General features: G+C 41.1%; 1 protein-coding gene across 1 annotated transcript in view; it reads left to right on the forward strand.

The window, feature by feature from the left end:
• The window catches only part of adgra1b (adhesion G protein-coupled receptor A1b), a 229,241-nt gene that overhangs the window by 84,736 nt on the left and 122,511 nt on the right, over positions 1-21,994 (forward strand). The window contains exon 12 of the mRNA XM_080481140.1: positions 1,244-1,462. Within this exon, the coding sequence (XP_080337266.1) occupies positions 1,244-1,462 (219 nt within the window). The remainder of the gene's footprint in view (positions 1-1,243; positions 1,463-21,994) is intronic.

Genomic DNA, 21,994 nt, shown 5'->3' on the forward strand with positions numbered 1-21,994 from the left:
TTTTTTTTTTCCTCCATTCTGCTGCCACTGGAAATGAAAGCCTTGGCTAAATGACTGATAGACAGAGCAGGCCAGAACTGATTCTACTCCTGATTTTTAAATACTGAGTTTAGGGTGGCGTATATTAAATGCAAAGGTACGTTTTGTACAATTGGACATTTTTATTTCAGAAATACTCCAATCTATTAAAGAAGAAAAAAAAAAAAGGTCTCACATAGAAAAAAAAAGAAATCAGGCTTAACGCACGCACACATGCACGCACGCTTTATGTCAAATTGACTTGTTTCTCAAACAAAATAGCAAACTCATCTGTGTCTATGCCCAGACCTCTGAATTATTATCCCAAATGCTTCCAAAAACACCAGAGGAGAAAGTTGGTGAGAGAGGTCTTTGAAGAATATTAAGAAGTGTGAAAAAAACAACATGTAAAGGGTTTCAGGTTGAGCAAGAAAAATATACCATTGTAAAGGACAACAAACATCGAGATCTGAGGTGGCCAAAGCCAGATTTGCATATGTCAAATATAATGATAATGAGACTTTTTCTAGAATGTACTGCAGGGGAAATGCACCTCCTCTGCATGTTGGTGTGTCCATCAGTGTGTGGCATCACTGTGATGTTTCAGAGATTGGAGAGAAAGTCCACGGTCATTTGGGAACGACTAAGCAAAAAGCTGTAAAATATGGTACATTTACACTTAATATCTGGAGGTTTTCTGAACTGAAGCAGCTCTAACCAGTGTTGGCGACGTCATTTTAACTATTCCGGGTGACTCTGAACTATAAAACTACCAAGTGTCAGGAGAATATGCACCAGGAGTCATGCCACTCTGGAAGTCGCCATTCTCGTTATTGTCCTTCTACTGGTGGATGTGCAGACGAACTGTTTACCACAGCCAGAGTGCGCATGCATTTCCTAAAAGTTGCGTTTTCTCCCGTTTCAACAGAGAGTTGCAATTTCAAAAAATTCCTCCTTGGGAGCCTTTTTCACAAAAGTTAGATTTTTAAACGAGCACGGTTGTCATGTAAATGGACACCCAAATCGCGACAAAGGTTTTGTGTTTTTCACTCGAGAACGTTGTCATGTATGCCAGGCCAAATTCATAGATTTGTAACCCGAGCTTCCCAGTAACACCATCGTAAACATTGAAGCTTGTCTTGGTGAAAAGGGATGAACAACTCACTCATTGTGCATTTTTTGTTCGAGGTCTAAACTTTCCCTCGTCTCGTGGTTCCCCCCTCAGGTTTCTGCCAACATCGCTCTGGAGGCCTTTCTGATTCGGCCATCAAACTTCCTGGGTTTGTCCTGCACAGCTCTCCAGCGCCCCTCGGCATCGTTTGCCGCTTCGCCCCTCACCGGCGGCCATTCTCGCCTCGACAAGGAAGCCGCTGGGGAATCGTTGCTCAACTTCAAATGCCACACTGTCAACAACAGCGGCTCGCCGGCCAGCCAGCTCAGCAAGGTGAGGTTGGAGTTGGTAAATGCCGTGAAACTTCCTAAAATATGCTGTTCCCTTTCTTTGCTCCACCGTGTTTGCAAAATCCAGCAAATCCAACCTGAGGTCAGGAAACCACATCATTTGAGTGTTTCTTTTTGCCCTCCCAGCGGGCCAACTCGTTCACTTTTGTACCTTGTGACTCTGTTCAAAGGCACCTGTGAGAAAAGAGGGCAAGAAGAGAAGATGTTTTTTGCAGAGGAAAAAGAAAGAAATATAATATATGAGCGCAGGAGTACAGCTCTTACAGTAGCTTGTGGGCACAATAAAATGAATTCCCTCGCACCACACGGTTGAAGCTTGTGAGAAGGATTACTACCTACCCTCAAGCCTGTTGTTGCCTATTTGTCCGGGCAAGATGACACCTTGTTTGGCTTTCTCGGCAAGCGATAGATCAGCAGGTGATAGCAGGGTTTGGTGTGGCGGGCAGGGCAAGCAAATAGGGTGGTAATTTGGGAGTCGGTGAGTGCCGACCACTCCCACTGTGATGGATAAGCTGGCCTTGTGTATCTGTCGCGTTAAATCAGCTTAAGCTCCCACAATGGCTCCAGTTGATGTTGTCCCAAATGACAAATAGATGTGAGGTGCGCTGCACTTGGCGACAGCCAGCAAAACACTTTACTCCCCCGGCAACGAAGTGGCAGAGTTGTTCGACATTTGAGCAGTTTGCACCCTCGAGCTATTCATCAGCATGCAAACATGCTGTCTTTGCATGTTAGTCTGAGTGTGCAACGGGTATGTGTTTGTCTTTCTGTCCGCACGCTCATTTCTTTTCATTTCTCTCATCATCACCTTCTCTGGTCAGATGGTGTCGGGTCTCTCAGGTTTTGTTAGCAATTACAGCACTTAGTTTTAGCTCGGGGCTGTGTGTGAACTTGTTTGCATGTATATTTATGTATAAATCATTGTGGAGAAGTAAAAATGTTTTTTATAAAGGTAAGGGTTTTGTTGTGAACACATTTGTTATTGGGTTTCTTTTGGGCTGAAAATGGCACTGTTTCACTTGAAATAAAAGGGCACAAAGAATTAATATCTTTGTGATTGTCTTTTAAGTGACATTTCTAGAATAATGACATAGGTCGTATCATCTGCATATAATCTGACTTTACAAATTGCTTCTGCTTTGCTGCACCCACTAAACCTTCCACCAAGACTGAGAAAACTTTACTGAAAGACAAGTCCTTGGGTCATGCAATTTTAATTAGACCTCCAGATACTCACTTATATCCAAGGCTAGGCCATTATCTGTACATTACAGACTGGAGACTGTGCTGGAGATTATTACAGCACTGTATCACTCGATGGTTGGCATTTAGAAATCATAATAATTGCAGGGCAGCAGAACATTAGAAGCTAAAGCCACACTGTATCTCCATTAAGTTAATCTTGATTTAACAAGGCACACCGACTGGGAGCGCCACATAAATGCAGTATCTGGTTTATAGCATGTGCTTGCATGTGAAAAGGCAGTTGTACACATTCAGCTTTAGGTGAGACTCAGAATGACTCAAAACGCCCAAATGTTTCAATCTAAAAAGTAGATATTTTAAAGAGATGGTAATGCAAAGGCTTTGAATAAATCTTTATACCTGCTGGTGCTGCTGAGATTTTGGCTGATGTTATGCTGTTACTTTGCATTTTGGTCTTTTATTCCAGAGGTACAGCTTGTTATTGTTGGCAGTCTCACCTTTACTTTATGTATTTAGGTAATTTCCGGGGGAAAAGCTCTCTAAAGGTCAGTTATTGGTCATGAGATGAAGGAGTGTAGTCCTGTTTCCACCTCATTGAATGTGCAGAATGAATAAAGCTCTTCCTCCCTGGGTAACTCGCACTCTCACACCTGCTGGATGACAGGTTTTTCCACAGTTCCTGCTCCTCTGAAACGGGATGGGGGGAGGGTTGTACAGCAGCATCCTGCTCCACGGCACTTTAATAGTAATTGTGAAGGGAAATGAAAGTGAATTCATCAGCCTATAAAATGAGTCTGTTCAATCTGTCAGTGCCGTGTTACCCGGCTGCTGCAGCATGTTTCTCTTTCTCATCCCGCTTTGTTTTTTATTTTTTTTTATTTTTATGAGGCATGCGGGAAAAACTTGATCGATTTACTGATCATCTCAAAACGTCTCAGAGGCCTGATACTTAAGCATATGCTCACAAAACCAGCGTCAGCTATAAATACAGCAGCGGGCAATGCCGCAATGTTCAGCAAGCTTGTGTCGGTTCAAGAAAAGATGAACTCTTTCCATGTTTAACCTGATAGTTTGCAGGATTAAATCCATGCCACACCACAAGAAATGGTGTCATTAACCACATTGCAAAGTTGTTTGAATTCAATTCAGTTGAACTGTATATATATATATATATATACACACGTATACTTGAGCATGTATAGGTAACAGTGGAGAGCAAAAACTACCTTTCAACAGGAAGAGACCTGCAGAACCAAACTCAGACTATCTTTCTACAGAACTATGGAGTATTTATTATGTCGAAAGCAATGCAGGGAGGACAAAGCAACAAAGGGTTGACTTCTAAAAAACACAGTTTTTTGTTGTTGTTGGTTTTGGTTTGTTTTTTTAAGTCGGGAATGTAAGTGAAATTAAAATTTAAAAAAAGTAGTTTATTGACTGAAACGGACAACAAATGTATCACTCTATATGCCCAGCCATTGTCATCAAAAACTGTAGCAGCTCATCAAAGGGCTTCACGCCTACGAAAACCAACAGCTTTCTTCCTGATGTTGAATCCTAAAATGCATGCTGTTTCATTAGGGAATTTTATTGAACTCATTTGTATGTCATTTATTTTTCTTTTCAGAATTTTTTTATACATGGCACAAATGTATTTTTTGTTTGTTGACACAAGTTGAATAACATTAAGTTGTGTGACCTTTTTATTGCTGGATTGCATGTAGCAAATCAGGCTTTAAGTGTAAGCGCTGCCATTTCAATAAGTGAACACCATGTCATTTATTTTCCAAATATCATCTCTGTCGCTCTTGCTGCAAATGTAAGTGCAACAAGTGCTTGAAACATGATTAAGGCCCCATTTACACAACATTTCAAGTGAAATCGCATAATTTTTGCATTTTTCATTTCAGAAAAATTTCTCATTTACACTGCAGTGTTCTGAAAACAATGTAATGGCAGGAGCAATGAAAATGATGGCGTTTGTATGCCAGGCCACGAGTTGGCTCTGTTGGTTGTTATTCTAGAGAAAACCACACACACATGCATGCAGAGAACTATACGATATAAACATTAACGATGGAGAGTACACAGACAGTTGTATGTACAGTTGGATTGCTATCACGGGAGCCATGACATTCTGGAGGCCGCCATTGTTGTTATTGTCCATCTACTCGTGCACTTGAAATGTTTCCCCTTTAAACGGGCCCTAAATCTGCGCTGAAATAACTATTTTCAGATGTATCGTGTTAGCGGGAATAAACACCATAAAATATGAGCATGACTGTTTTTTTCTTTTCCGATAGAAAGGGGCCTCATTTGTGAGAACTTTCTTTGTGAACATTGCGCAAAACAGATACATTAGGTGTGGCAGCAGCTATAAACACGCACTCAGAAATACACACTTCCATATGACTAATCAGTCAGGCTGTCTAACGCTGCTCAGCTGAGCGGCACGCTGTGAGGGCTGCTAACGACGTGCAGCTCCACAGCTTGTTATCGAGTAAAGGAGACACAACAAACTCAAGCACATGCTGGGGAAAAAAACCAAAACAAAAAAAAACAACTCCCATTGGATCCACAGTCATCATGGTTTTGCTAATTCGCCCAATCTAGTTTAAAGTAGTAATTATTTTGGTAATTGTGTGAGTTTAAACTTAATATGTCTCATTTTGAACATTGAATTGTCTATTATTATCCTTTTTGCACTCGTGGAAATTGTCTGGCTTCTATTTTGTGTGAAAACAGCCTCACACAGATGTGCTGTGGGAATTCTACACATCTATGTTGTAGCAGGTTGTAGCATGGTTCGGAGTAAAAATCCTCCTGGATCCATGAAAGATTTAAACTAATGAGCGACATCAGGTTAACTCTGTTGGTCCACATGTCACCCCTGATCAAGTTGCTGGCATCATATGAACTATCTTTCACCTCCTCTTGATATTTTGGCAGACCATGATTAACTACCTGTCTTACTTTGGAGATTCTTTAAGAGTATATAGAATGACAAAACTGTGGACATCACTCATGCTCTCTTGTGTACCTGCAGCCGACGTTGCCGACGCATGATGTGGCGGTGTACTCGCCAGGTTGTATCAGGGAGCGTTCACAATTATATGTGCAGTATCGGACCCAATCCCAGATACTGGTATCGCTATGAGTGGATCCCTAGCGTATGATATTTCTGTACACTTCCATATCGTGTGATCTGAAATCATAGCTGTGGTCATGTACTGACAAGTGGTGGGAAAAGGAATGGTGAGATCAACTCGGAGCAATAATGTGCTTACAATACTGGAATGTAGCAGTGAAGGCAGATCCACTCCTTAATTCAAAAATCTCCCTTTATTAGTTGGTCTTCATCCCTGTCATCACCTACGGCCCTGGACTTTGTGGTCGTGACTAAAAGCCTGAGAACAGAAAAAAACAAGGAGTTGAACAAAGCTTTATCCGCAGGCTCGTGGGCCTTTATCTGATCTGGTTGTCTCTCTTTGTGCAACTCAATGAGTCTGTTGAGGAAACAGAGATCATGTAGCTACGATGAATGAAACTGAGCTGAGCAATAGCATGTCAGCATTGGTCTCGTGTCTCATTGCCAGAGAGTTTGGCTCTCTCTCTCTCTCAATGTGCTCTTGAAATTTGCATACATCAGCTGCTCTTTAAGCCTCTGCAACCCATGTTAATCCAGAACACCCCGTCTTTGTGGAGGTTTACACTGACTTCCGTGCGTGCGTCTGGAAAGGCATAAATCCAGTGTGTGCCCTTCTCAACCAGACAATAAAACAGTCATGGCTTCAATAACCATGTGAATTGAATTAGGCCCGTGCCAAAATTCATGTGAGCAGCTGTTTATTAATTCATTCATAAATATGATGCTTAAAACAGTGTAAAAAAAAAAATAAAAAAAAATGTTTGTTTGACATGTTGGATTCCACTGAGCGAAGGATGTTGTTCTAGTAGCTCTCTGTCAAAGGCTACAATGTTCAGTTGTATGTCTTTAATTAGCTGTATTAGAGAGGCTTCTTCATAGGTTAAGTGTCTGAAATAAATGTCTTCACTGACCTGGGGGGCTTTTTAACTGAGCTCCGCTGCCAGTTTCTTCCGAACAAGAACAGTGACACACAACTTTTTAAGTGGGGGTTTTAAAAGTGATTCATAGACCGGCTCCTAAAAACCTGCGCCTCCCCATAAACGGGCTGTTCGCTCCATCTTCATGTAACTGACTGACTGGCTGAGTGATCTGCTCTCCGTCTCACTCTGGCAGAGGATCAGCGCCGTTTAGAGCTATTCTGGGTCCAACTGGACGAAGATACGGAGCATATGGCCCTGCTGTGCCAACGCCTCGCCAACGAGTTGCATAATATAGCATAGGCTCACAGTATACACACCTTATATAATGCAAACATGCATCCCATGGTTGATTTTGGTTGTACTTACACAGGAAAATGAAGGACAACATCATTTTAGATGTGTGGTGATGACCTGCACAAGTTGTTGGTCGGTTGCACATTTTTAGATCTATTGTTCAAGCGGTGGTCTTTTTTGATTTTTCAATAATTTTACAATAATTTCTTCCCCCCAAAAATGTATATATGCAATATCCTTCTCCAGGAAAAACAGGCGCAGTCTCTGTTGTCAGATTGTCAGAGGGCTGTGATTGACTGAGCTGTTTCTCGCAGGTGGCGTAATCTGGAGGCGTAATCTAGGATTTTAAGCCCATTCCATAACCCTCAACTACTTTTTGGAGTAATTTCTCAGGAGATCTTTCATTAATATTGGATGATCTTCTTGAAAAGGCCATTCCTGGTTGTTTAGTTTCAATTTGGTGGAACACAAGGCTTCAGATTATCTTCAGGCTTTCTCTGACATGATTCACTCTTCTTATCTCATCGATTGAGGCTTGGTCCGACAGGCTCTAAAGCAGGGGTGTCAAACATGAAGCCAGTGTGTCAAAACTGATCCAGGACAGACTCCGATCTGGCCCGCCAAAAACCACCATGCAAACTGCAAAAAGTTCAAAGTAAATTATTATTATTATTATTTTTATTTTTTTTGTAAATTTTGAAGATTTTCAGACACAACACTGAGACCCTGAAATCGCTGCAAGAAGCTAAACTCAAAGCCAGGGTGAGTTTGTAAAAACACACATAATGCAACAGCTATAGGAGACATTCCACTGGATTTTGTTTTATCAAAATTGGCTTTATGTTGTGTTTGTAGTCATTTTTGTTAGTAATTGTTTGATTTTGTGAAAATAGGGTTACCTTTTTTTCCCCTCTTCAGTTTCAAGATCTGATAGGTTGTATTTATTCAATATAGATGATGGGTCTCTCAGTCACAATTCCTCCCTATATTTTGAAAGGAGGATCAGTCCTCACTCTTGACAAATTAAATTTGCATAATAAATTCAAATATATTGACATTAATTGTGTAAGTCATTTTACCATTCTTCACTGAGTAATGAGGTGAGACTGTCTGTAAAAAAAAAAAAAAAAAAAAGGAAACGTCACAATCCTTCTGAGACAATCCAAGTATTTCATATTACTTGTGAGGCCTCTTGAGCAGCTTCAACGTTCTTTGAAAGCATGCTCAGATTTACCGAAGCGCAGTTGTGTTCCCTCTGTCGTCGGCCAAATTTAGTCAGATTTATGTCACAAAAGAAGAGGATCCAAAATTGGCTGTGTTCAGCCGCACTTAAGCAGATTATTGGTTATTTTAAAATGAAATCTAACACACTGTGTATAGTTTATTGCAGGAATTAGGCCTTGAACCAAATGCCTGATGATGGCACAGTATGAAAAGTTAAATAATCAACCTAATTATTGCCAGTCATCCTGAAGGGAATTTGGATGTCTGTTTTAATTTCATGGCAATTGATCGAAATGATTATTGGGATATTTCGAATGTTTGGGGAATTCTACTTGTATATATCGTATCCTGCATATCAGTGCGTACATTCTTTATCCTGTTGATTCTCTAATGATCTTTTGTGGATCACGCAAAACAAAGTGACCACATTTTTTGAGTATAGAAAAATAAAGTGATCGTTTTCAGTTCGCCCACCAGATGAATCAAAGTCAAATGGCAACATCACGTCTGAATGTTTTCTTCTTTCCACTTTATTATTCCACTCTATTTCTTTTTTTCAATTTTTTGTGATTTCTAATTTTCTCCAAACAAAGAAGGGAATCATGTTTTATCCCTTCTACTTCTAATCAAATGTGACTTTGACACCACTGTGTATGGGATATATGAACGCATCATTCGAGAGCCGGTTACCCACATGGGTTTGAAAGACTAACTTCTTATTTAAACATCCAAAGTTCAACTCTAAACCCCTTTGCAAGGGATGAAGCTAAAAAGCGAATCCTTTGTTTGCTGAACACCTTCTCAACAGTTACCTTTAGAAAGCGCGCGCCCGCTGTCATCTTCTCAGCTTCGTTTCCATGCAGTAGAACATGAGCTTTGTTTGCTCTTGCAAAGAAGTTCTCTGAAATTAGAGTTTTTTTGCACTCTAGATGCTTCGAGCGTGCTTGAGCTGAAAAGAGGTCAGGTGAGGTGATGTTTTCAGTGTCAGATTTGATATTTTTAGGGTGATTGACAGTTTTCACAGGGCGATTATGGAGTCATAGCAAAGATTGTATCAGCCTGATGATTGGGAAAGCAGCTTCTCCTCCCAGTTTTAGCTTGTGACCTTGTAAAACAAGACCCTCGGTTGATTGCAGAAAAGATTGGGATCAGTTAAAGAGATTAAAGCCAAGTGTTATTTGTAGAATAAACAGGCGAGCAAAGCGAAAGCTCCTTCGTTGATGTTTGTGATGAAACTGGATACCGAAATAACGACTGAGGGAGAAAAAATGTTTTTCTGGCATGTTCTGTACCAAAGAATACACTAAATATTAGGGTCTTCCAGGCACACACGTGGAAGCTGATCTACAGACGGATTCATGCCGAGAATCACTTTTCCCTCATGAATATAGGATATTGGACATGTGTGCCGCGTCACACAAAACACAGATCCATGTAAAACTGATATATTACTCATGGTTTTATTCTTAATGGGTCACCTGGAGAATGTGAGCAAACCAAAAATGCTATTTATTTGTGTGACCTTGCAATGTAGGCCCTTCCCTTTAAGTGAAACGGTGGTCGGAGCCATTGATAATGCAACTTTTTGCAAATGCTTCCCAAGGCGAAACTTTTCTGAAATGAAAGCACAAAAAATGTAGCATTTTCACTCGATATGTTGTCGTGTAAATATGACGTGAGAATGTTCTTCTTGTTTTTACTAACCTAAGTACCTAAACAAAAAAAAATACAATGCAGGAGTTTGAGTTCGGCCTCCCTTTAGAGGCAGCAGGAAGATTCTGGGCTTCTTGGGAATGGCTTTTCTGAGCCGTTATTTTCATGGAGAAGTAATTTGTCCTCCTTCAAGCATCTAATCTGTTGTTTTGCCTTTAAATGAATAAACCAAAAATTACAATCAGGACACTTGAATGATCCCACGTGGAAATTATTTGTTGTCGAGGTGATCTTTTCATGGAGAATTGAAAGAGAAGTAAATCAATAAAATTCTGATTGAGTCGTTATAATGGCTGGCGGCCACAGGCAGGATTGACTTCCCGGGGTGCATTTAGGAGTGATGAGGCGGTGTTGTGCTTCATGAGAATGTCATGAAGAGGGTATAGATCGCGCTGCATGTCTTCTCCATGTGTCTCACAGAGTGCACCGCACTCAGTCACCGGAAAGCAGCCCTGCAGAACAATATATTGGCCCTTGTCCATCTCCTCACTGATTTTATAGTCGCAGGAAGTCGTTTCACCAGGGGAACATTGCGTGGGGCGACAATTGCTAATGCGATTTTCCTAGTGGAAGGATAGATGTTGATGTATCGTACACGTTAGCATGCAGCAGTTTCCCCCGCTGGTTTGCCGTGTCACATGCTCAGTGAATTTGGGGAGTCTTTTGTCAATGGAGACAGTTGTTCAGTCAAAATGATGATGATGACAGTGTTCAATGTTGGAATGAAGGGTTTGGTTGATGCCATATGCCAATGTTCTGTTAGGAGAAACCAGAATGTAAAATGCAAAATGTGTTTATGAGGGTTGGAATTCATTACATCCTGTTATGAACATTTTACACTTTGTCTTAATTTTTGGGGATTATTTTATTCCATTCTGATGTTTTAATGGGTTCCTTCGACAAAACCTCTCTATACAACCATTTCTTTACCCTTTACCAGGAAAACCATTAGAATTGGTCACAGCCAGATATCACGGAATACATGCTAATACAGGGACCACAAACGGCTCAGTTTCACCCTCAGTGGGCCGGACCAGTAGAATATCGCCATAATAACCTTTAAATTTAAACTTTAAGAGTTTTCTTTGTTGTAGCACAGACTATATGACTGAAGTCCTCGAAATGACTCCAATTTCATATAATTCACATCATTTCACATTATTTATTTATTCATCTACTTATTTATTTTCATCTGAAAATGGTTTTCAAAATGTTTAACAAAGAATTTCAAACATTATGTGCTGGACGTTACAATTGAAGAATGTTTTCCATAATTTCTTCTGTATCCTACCACGTGTTGCTGTTTGACCTTTAGCTGGCGTCACAATTTCCAGTTTGACTGTTTCACTATTTAGAACAGATTCTAAACTAATTATCTCTAAGTTACACAACCATATGGCATCTTGATCTATTTCCTAAGTCAGTTGGCGTTATCCTTGAACTGAATCGCTGACTGTACGCTTCATGGACGATGACAGTTTCGGACAATATTTCCCACTTTAGATCCCCTGCTCTTCCTTGTCAATGATAAGTAATTAGTGGGAGCCCTTAGGCTGAACGGGCAGAGTATTCCCACCTCCCTTTTCTCTTCAGATAGCCTCCGTCTGCTCCACAGAGCCCAGTTCTTTTTAATTACAACAGCTCGGCTCTGTGTTGGTCTGAGTGTTTGTTTTGGTTGATTTTTTTTGTTTGTTTTGTTTTTTGAGGGGGTGTTTGTGGCTGTGTTTGTGCCGAGGGTGTGTTTGGATGTGTGTTCGCCAGTCGCCCTGCAGGTTAAGGCTCCGTCGGGGGACAGTGTTCCAGTAAGGCAGAACCGGGGGGCTTCAAGCACAATAAACGCATCCTCTGTGTCAGCACAGGCATCTAAAGACAACCAAATATGACCCAGTTTGTCCCAATTCAGCAAACATGGCTTCCTTATGAGCTTAATGTCTTGATAATTTGCTTGTAATTGGAATATGTTAGTATGCATTTTGTACGACCCTCTAATAAGCAATGGAGGATTTAAAGTGCTTAACTCCGACATGAAGGGAGCAAGGGCTCTTCATTAGCTCGTTGACCTGTGTCTTTTTGAGCACACGGCACAGATTTTCTCAATCTGTGCCGTGACATGTAAATGACTGTGGGGTTTGTGTGTGTGTGTGTGTGGGGGGGGGGTTAATTGTATGGGATGCTGAACTGCAGTTAAGATTCAAAGTCAAATGGCAGCGTGCATTAGCAGTAGATGAGCATTATGGTTTAATTAGTCCATGTTGTGTTTGATAATGAGAAGCGTGCGTGCCGTCTCGAGTGTTCGCATTTGCATCCCGTGTTCGTGAGCAAAGGTGCAATTTTGAGCATTTGCGGCTCCCACCGGCGTGTAGCTGCATCGCTCCTTGCAGCTTGAAGGCATATTGAATTTTTTTTTTTTTTTTTTTTTACTCCCTCCCTGGAGGAATCGCATCTTTTTTCTCTCTTTGCAGCGCAGTGAAACAAACACGCCTGTGATGCAGCAGTGAGAGGCCTTGAATGCTAAATACATCATAGGAGAGGAAGGCAGAGAGGTAGGAGGAGGAGGGGAGGGGAGGACAAGAGGCATAATGAAAGAAAAGTAAAATAGTACAGGGGTGTTACAGTACAATCAAAATGACAAATGAAGGACCTGATGATGGACAGGTGGAAGTGTCCAGGAAATAGAAGGCAAGATGTAATATGTGTAGAACAGGAGGATGATACAAAGAGGAGGGAGAGAGTGAGAGAACAGTTGTCTCAGCAATGACTGAAAATCAGCAGCCGCATGGGACTCATGTCCATTTCCACTGAACGAGAGGAAGAGATTTCTTTCTTTTTGTACGAGAGCTGCTGAGCTGATCCTCAACTTGGTATGTGTTGGGCAAGTCATCCCCAAGTGAATCAATCAGCCCGTCCCATCTGTTCTTAAAGTCTCTGCTGGAAGCTTTCAGGTCATTTGTAGCATTTCCTTTTTTTTTTTTTTTAAATATAAAGCCGACAGAGCTCCTCCACATCTACCCCACCAAATTTGCACCAGTACCCCATCAAACATTTAGCTTTTCGGAGACTCTTGTGCAGCGCTTATCAAGTCCCTCTGTTGGCTGGGTTGTCCAACGCAGTCTTTCCTGCATAACAATGATTCCTTTTCTCTCCCTGCACCAAAAGTAGAGATGACTCGAATCATTTTCTCAACTCTGCCTTTTCTGTGTTTTTGTTGTGGTTGTTTGCTTTTTTTTTTTTTTAACATTAAAGCACAATCTAATTTCCTCTGTGGAGTGACAGCTCATGCAGCCAGCTGCAGCCCCACAGCCACATGGAAGAAAAGACAGTTTTGGAATACCGACCACTTTGGGAATTATCTGTTGAAAAATAGGTCAGTTTCAGCTATATATCGTATTCTCCCTCGAATAGTGTCTCCTGGTAAAGAGATTACGGTCAAATATGTACACACCACACTCCTCTTTCTGTCAGCCTCGCCTTCGTTTAGGACAGAAGTGTCAGCAGCCTGAAAAAAGTCATCTGGAGTTGCAACACCTCTGGTCACATGATGTGAATGGATTAGTTCAGTTTTCTGCATGTCTATTTGGTTCTCAAATTAATAGCACTTTAGTATCATTGTATTGATAACACAGAATCAATATGCCCAGCACTAATATGGTGTTGGCCAACTCCATAACGGCATCGGGGATGCCATTTAACAGCCAGGTCTCAGTGAGGATGGTCACCCAATGGTTTGTTGTTTTCACGCGAATCTGCAGTGGCAAGAAACCGATTCAGGAGCGCTGGTCTGTGCGGGTTCGCTTGTACCCTAACCCACAGGCTAGCGAGCTTCACCATGGAAACCAAAGCTCAAAGCACAATAACTGGCTTCTTTCCAGAGTTTTGTCCTGACATTTTCATATACTTGTAATAAGTGAATTTGTCCCTTTTTTTAAAATTGCTCTTTATCTTACGAAAAGCCCCATTGTCTGTGTACAGTATTGAATGTACTGTTGAATCGAACACATTCGTCAGTATGTTTTCAACTAACACAACACAAATGTGCTGGGATCTGTAATCGAGATGGTGAATAATATAAAAGATTGATATTAATTTCTCATTTGTATTAACTGAAAAGTTTGATGCACTTTCTTCAAGCGAAATTACTGTGTTTACAGCCTCCAGTTGTAAAGAATACAGAAAACTTCTTAACTGATGAAATAATTCTATAGTTTCAGAAACTGCATAGGTGGCCTTCAGGACTAAAGTTTTAGATATTAAGACAAATAAAGCCCTGCCTGCCCTCTATAGCCCACCAGTCCTTGTGTCTCGCAGTAATATATTTACTTTAATGGGGGTACCTACTTCTGCAATCTCACATTGTATAAAACCTCCATCCACTGCACCGTACATGCAGAACTGTTATTGTGTGCCTCATATAACCTGCCTTCCTATAATTCAAACTATTCCTTTAAAATGTATTCTGCAGACAGAAAGTTAAATACTGGTGCTAAGAAGTCAACACTGTCGACATGCAGATTTTCAGCCAACAGTGGCACTATGAATCATATCCCAACTAAACTCTGAAAGTGAAGTGAGCAACAGCTTTCCCCCCTAAATAACAAATGTAGCCAGCCTTAGAAATTTGGCCAGCACTGGAAGCCTGTTAAACTGGGCAACTGCCAGTTGTTTGTGTGTGTCACTACAAATCTGAGGCAAGAGAGAAACTCAGCAAACTTCATCGAGATACACATTCTGGAGAATATCGCATCAGCTTAAATGCTTTGAAGCAAGTTAAGTATGCAGGATTGACATGACGTCCGGTCATCAAAAGGCAGCGGTTTGAATTGCATTGATCTAACACATGGTCAAACATTTGCTTTGTCCACATCTCTGTGCCCGGACTTACCACAACTCGAGTCTCTTATTACATCTATCTACTCGTGCATGTGCACAAGAACTATTTAGTATGGCCATGATGCGCATGTGCAGTAGTAGCGCCGCGCCGTCTACTCGGGACCGAGCCCGAGCGTTTCCGGAAAGTTCCAGCTTGGGGGCTGTTTTCAAAAAGTTGCATTTTCACTGGCACCAAGCACTGTTGTCGTGTAAACGGACACCCGTAACGCAACATAAGATTTGCGTTTTCACTTGAAATCATTGCTGTGTAAATGTTGCTTCATCATTATATATCGAATGTGCATGTCTTGTTTTTTTTTTTGTTTTTTTGTTTTTAACATAATATCCACATATTGCTTACGTATTGTATCATAATGTCTATTTAGTACATAATGTTTTATAGACTAACATTATAATGGGCCAAAGCAAACAGGTGCTTATGCATATAGACATGCATTACTCTCACTGCTTTCCCTCTTCTCCAGCTCTTTTGATGTCACGAAAAGCACCACACACTCATTTAGCTGGCTAAGTTTGCCTCCCTCGCAGTAGTTATTCTGTCTCGTTCTGCTTTATCGTCCACCTTTGCTTCTGGTCCACAAATCAAAGCCCAATTGACTCCTGTTCCTGTCCTCCCTCCGCTCCCTCTGCCTTCCTCGTCAGACCTACAGTTGGCGCCTCTTTCCAAAAGCGGAATGCAGCCAGAGGGAGTCCTCTGCCATTCGTCTCCACCGTCCCACCCCGCGCTCCCACCCTCCCACCCTCCCACCCTCCAACCCTCCCAGTGTTTCTCTGTCTGTTCCAAGCTGCTCTGCTCATACTCCCCGCTGCATGAGGGGTAATTACAGCTAAATTAATAGAGCATTAGGGTGCAGTAAAAGTTGGTTGCCCAAGGTCAGGGTTAGAAGTGAGGGGTAGACATGAGGAAAAAAAAAGGCAATTCAATACAATTGATTTTTGTGATGATTTGATACCACGCTGCATTGCATTATGCATGAAAGCCGTCTGCAAAGTGATGTTGAACATCTGTTGGGATGACAGTCTTTGCCAGCAGCCTAAACAATGAAGTTGAGAAAAACATTTCTGCTTTTTAACTTGCAGAACTTTCCATCACAATAACTTTTAGCTCTCTCACGCAGGTAAATTGATATATTTGCCATTTGCCATTTGATATAAAATGTGGTAAAATCGACGCTGCAACCATGAAAGGACAAAGAAGTCTCTAAAGATGGATCAAACAGCCACACATAAATGCTAAATGATGGCAAAAGCTGATGTAACAAAATTTAAAGTGGAAAAACAGTACAAAAAATTATACAAAATGATCACAAATATCAATAAACTGCAACAAATGGAAGCGATGAGACACTAAATCAGCTATAAATTACTATAAACAAGCAAAAAATAATCACAAAGAGCTAAAATATCCACAACGTACCAAAGCAAGTAAAGAGACAAAACATAAAATAGTAAAGACGTAAAATGATGACAAGATTCAAATAGACACAAACAGACTCACAATATTGGGACGGAGACGGAAACAACCACAGAGGTGCATGAAATGACGGAAACAGAGTCGAAATGGAACAAAAGAGATTAGGAAACACTGTTTTCTTGAGTGAAATGGGGGGCACACACATGGGGTTACACATGTGATACATTCTGAAAATGAGTAGAGGGCACGGGCGAGTTCACCAAAGTGATTTTTCTGATGAACACACGCACACTCATTCTCTTTCATCCCCTTCATCCACCTCAGATTTTAGGGAAACAGCCTGTAACACCCGAGGAAATATGAAGAGAGTGGGGCCTGAAAGAAGCACTTTTTTTCTAATTACTCTGCAATGTGTTTGTATGTTGCACCATCTGTGGAGCTTCTGCTGTTCTCTCAATTAGAATTCTTAGATCAACGAGATTGGAGTTTCACTGCAGCGCCAGTGTTTGCTCAGATGGAATCGGCTGCAAAAAAGCACCGGCTTTCACGACTTATAATTACAGTAACACTGCGCTCCTCTCTCAACACGGATCCCTCTTTGCTCTGCTGCTGCCTCTCTGTATATTTCTCTCTAATTATTGTTATTCCTCATGTGGAAATAGTAGTTTTCACCCCCTACTGTATCCGTTACTGCGTCGTGCAAAGCTGTAAATTTGGCATAGCAGCTACAAGTACTCCCACAGAGTGTCCATAATTTCAGATTTACTGAAACAATATAAGCTGCTTACTTTTTGATGTCGTGCTCGCAGACGCAGAAACACTCGCTGACACAAACACACACACACACACACAGTGCATAACCCATGTGGCACAGGGCGTTTAGAAGCTTTTCACTTTAAGGGGACGTCGGTCACCTAAACCGCTGGTTACTCTCAGCTTAGTGTTAACAGTGTGAAAGCTATCAATCGCGCTCAGATGCAGACTAAACAATGATATGACTGAGCTTCTGCAGCTTTTTGGAAGGATTTATTTGCAGCGTTGAAGGAAAAACAGGCCAAACTGACTATAGATTTTTAACACACTACATATTATTTTAGCTTTAATTCAGCAGTTCAGTTAATTAAAACTGAATTTGCAGGTTTGGATTTTAACAGAACTGTATAGCACAGCTATTTTCACAGTTTATACAACATGTACAGGTTAAACTTGGGTAAACAATGTAGTTTTTTGCTTTTGTCCTACTTTGTATGTTAATTTTTTTACCTGGCTTAGTTGCAAGGCACAAAGATTGCTATCCAAGGTGACCGTTTAATCATATTATTATTTTTCCTGCCATTTTATTGGGGCTCGTAACGAGTCCCGCACCGTTGGGAACACGAACACAGCAAGCAAATCAAAACGTGCAGAACATTTGGGAATAGGTTGCTATCACTGTTGCTGTCAACGATTCGGCTAACCGTTTCCAAATAAATCACAAAAAAACTGTGGAAAATGTCCTATACAAAGTAGATAGGAGAGGCACCTCATGGAGCAGAGCAAAGCAGGTCGGCATCTGTTGCCATGGAGAGACTCAGATCAAAGGAGAGGCAGGCACACAAAATTTCGTCTGAAATTTTAAAAAGGCAAAAAAATAAGAAAAGCTTTTCAAATTAACCTGAACAAAAGTCCACTACCTTGTTAACTATAAATAGGTAAATAGCCAGCAATGAGTGGAAGGAGTTAAAAGTGAAGTCATATGACAATAAACAGGAAAGTCATAGAAATAAAGGAGCGTGAGGGGAACACTAAGGCTTCGACCCTGGTTACATGACATTTTCATGTCTGAAGAGTTTTGCTTTCGCATATTTTGGAAAACCTTTCCATTTACAATGAAATGGCTGAAGCACATTCAAATGCGAGTTTAAAAAGCAAGTAAACACTTTTAAGAAAGATAAACCAAATGAAAACAAAGTTAAAATTCAACCTTACGTTAAAGCTGCGAGCAGCTCTGAACGGGTCCTCGCTTCTTGTGAGACTTCAACTGAGAATGTCACCTGAATAGCCGGCATTAACTCATAGCGGCTGACTCAAATTGAGGATGGAGATTCGCTTGGTGCGATGACGGTTCCTCTCACCTCCGTGTGGTTAATGAGCTGCTTCGGAGCCAGCGGCCTTTCATTTCCATCCGAAGCTCGAAGTTCATTTGCGATTCCAAATTATAACTAAACATGTAAAACTCCTGGCTCTGGGGCAACGAAAACAAACTGCAGCCCTTGTTACTAAATATCCAATATGCCTGAACATCATCTATTCATCCAGCTTTTCCACTGTATCCAGTTTCTAGAGTCTATTCTAATTATGGAGAAAAAGGCGGGGTACACCATGACCCCAGTCAAGCGCCCAGTCCACCACAATGCACAACACACACACTCAAAATCACACCCATGGCAAGTTAGTTGGGGAAGAAAACTGGAGAAAACCCTGTGCATGCACAAGGAGAACATGCAAACGACATGCCTGAGCACCATGCCAATTAAAAATCTCCTGTTCTTCAAAAGACCGTTTCTTTGTGCATTTCAATAAATCAGGTGTCAGTGAGACCCGATGGTCTTAAATAAAATCCTTACACAAAGATGAATGATGTTCCACTGCAAGTAGCATTAACACAATAACTGTCTTATTAAAACCATTAGGTCACCATGGCAAGAGCTTTCTGCTGTTGTTTGTTAGTTGTTTTGTTGCTGCATCTTTTTGTCGTCAATTCATCGATAATGTTTTGTTCAAGAAGCCTTAACACGTTGATTAAGAGCACTTTCTCCAATATCACTTCTGTTGAACTATGTGACTGTATCAGACATCAGACTGATTCACAGCTCTGCTATTGCGACACAACAGCCCTTCAATAATGCAGCTATGTTCATACTATCTTGTCAGACTAAAACAACTTTACTGGTCCCGATGACGGAAATTCAGTTCAGAAGTCTACTCAACACACATGCTGCTTGTTGAAGTGAAAAAAAGACAATCAACAGTAAGATCATGAAAACATCAAACCTTTGTGGCATTCCGATGTCTGTTTACACAACAACGGTGCTTGGAGCCACTGAAAAGCAACTTATTGAAATGAGTTTGGTTTCATTAAAACTTGAAAACGACATTGTCAGTGTAAACGTGAAACTTTACTGAAACATACATGCAAACGCGAGACCTTAAATGTCACAGGCTTTAGACCTCCATGTGTCAGATGTGTGACCGAGTGAATATTTGGCATTTGATCAATCAGACGGCAGCACTCTAAATTAACACGTTGGCCAAAAACCAAGGAGAAGTTTAGAGGTCGTTTTTTTTTTTTAAGAGCTGAAGAAAAAAATCTGGGCATTAATCATGATGGTGAACGCAGGCGGGAGCATTATGTTGCTCTAAATCAGAGGTGGCTGTGGCCTTTGAGGCCCGTTAAACACCTTGGGGACGGCCACCTTCCGTAACAGCTGCCTCCATTGGCGTGTGAATGTGTGTGTGAATTTGTGAATGTGACGAACACTGTAAAGCAATTTGCTGGCTGTTCCATCAGTGGAAAAGCAGTACATAAGTAAACTCCGTCAGTTAATCTCAGCACTGCCTCCACGTTTACTGGTCGGATGGTTATGTTGGTTCGATATCTAGAATTTTCCAGGAGAGGCACAGGAATGTATGGCACAGCCTGGATGTAAACAACTTATAAATGAACATCACTATTTTTTATAGGATTAACAAGCAGCAGTGATGAAGTCGTAACTTACACAAACTTTTGAACTGGGCTTTGCAAAGGCTGCTCCCAAGTGTGTTGCAGCGTGGTGCTGCTAATGCCTGGTAACAAATCTCCTCCTTGTTATCTTGGCATGACACATTTCAGGGCTGCAGTGCCACGCATTATACAGAGGGCAGTGCTGCATCCACTACCCACAATGCATATTCTAGTCCGTGCCATGGCGGTGGAAATATGGAATCCTCCGCGCTCATTCATTCTCACCTTTTGAGTTCATCGCTGCGTCTACCCTCCCACTCTTTCTGCAAGTCTTCCTCTCCCACACACTCCCTCACAAACACCCTGTTATCGCTCTAAAGTCAGACTCAGAATGCACATTAGTTCCTCTCAGCTGCATAGATACAAAACAATTTGCTGGAGTTTTATTGTCCAGTTTCAGCGGTGATCCACCAAATGTACGCTTTACGGCGGCATCAGGGTAATATAGTTTGACTGCAGCTGGGAAGAAGGGCACCGTACAGTATATAGGAGTAATAACGTGGTATTTGCATACTCGTATTATGGCACATCAGGGGTAATCACTACAATTTCAATTACACAGCAAGCAAACAGTTCAGCTGTTGGTGTTTGTCTGCTGTTTATTATCCATGTCTGTGCGAGCAGCAATGGCCCCGTTCTCACCATTATATAGCCTGATCCAGATCCATACTTGCATTGAAACAGCCAGCATGCCCACTCCACTCTGTCTAATAGCTACCTGCTGTAGATGTGGGGCAAGAAGTGGGCTGCATTAATTACAACAGAGAGGCCTGATCTCTCTTCTGCAGGCCTAGAATGTTAATGCCTTATCAGGCCTGGCACATATGACTGCAGTCAGAGATGGAGGGCGAGGAAGGAAAAACCGGAGAAGAAGCTGTTTGAGGCCATTTTTGTGACTGTGTCAGAATCTGACTGGAAAAAGAAATCCTTGTCAAAGCCGATTTTAGCACCCAGGTAGCTGCATGGAATCAGATGTCACACGTTGTCTTTCAGATATATGGTAATTGCCCTTGACTTAGCAAATCTCAAACTGAAAATCATCTCTTTTTTTAAATTGATATAAATAGAGATCTGTCAGTTTTGTTAAATCGCATGAGAAAAATCAGTTATCATCCTGAGACATGACCGCTATGCATGCTATTTACATGAACCGGGACTGTAATAATAAATCCACAACATGTATTGGCAATACGAAGTGATAGAAGTCTGTATCTAAATCTAAAGCTGTTGTTATTCTTACTTAGTGCCACTAAAAGAAAAACCAGTAGTACACCTCACTTAACAGTTTTCGCTACCTTTTCAGTCCTCTCAAACTCATTTATTCCAAACCTGTAATCCAAATAATAAACACTTTTGTTTTGTTTGAAATGGCTGAATCCTGTTGTGCAACAGCTGTGTGGTGTAGAATTTAGCAAGCAGCATGTAAGCAGGAGTGGGTAATAATTTCTCGGGAACTGTTTGCAGATATGGATTCGGTGTGCCCGTAGAACTGACTCGTTAATAAACTACAGCCCGTGCGCTCATGATATCGGAGGAACAGCCTGGTGAGCGGCTCATTGATGTGGCTTTTAATAGTTTTTCTGGACTACAATACAAGAGACCATGACACAGAGGAGTGACAATGTTAGTCTTTCACTACACAGACAATATGTTTGTTTTTGTTGTTGTTGTTGTTGTGTGTCTGAGATTAGTTTATAATCTCACCAAGTTTATTCTTATGGTGAAGGCTCCATTATATCATTCTGTAAAAAATGTTTTTAAACCTGTGTAAGTTCTATATGAATACTCGTATATCGGCGGAGAAATAACACCGTCTATTTCACAACCATTGCCTTTAAACACGTTGTTGGCACTTATGTGACATGACAACACATACTTTATGTATTTGCATATCTATCACCGTCTGACTGTGGAGGAAAACAGCATCAGTCAACATATGAGTGCTA

The sequence above is a fragment of the Lipophrys pholis genome (genome assembly GCF_963383615.2).
Source record: "Lipophrys pholis genome assembly, chromosome: 15".
Classification (NCBI taxonomy): domain Eukaryota; kingdom Metazoa; phylum Chordata; class Actinopteri; order Blenniiformes; family Blenniidae; genus Lipophrys; species Lipophrys pholis.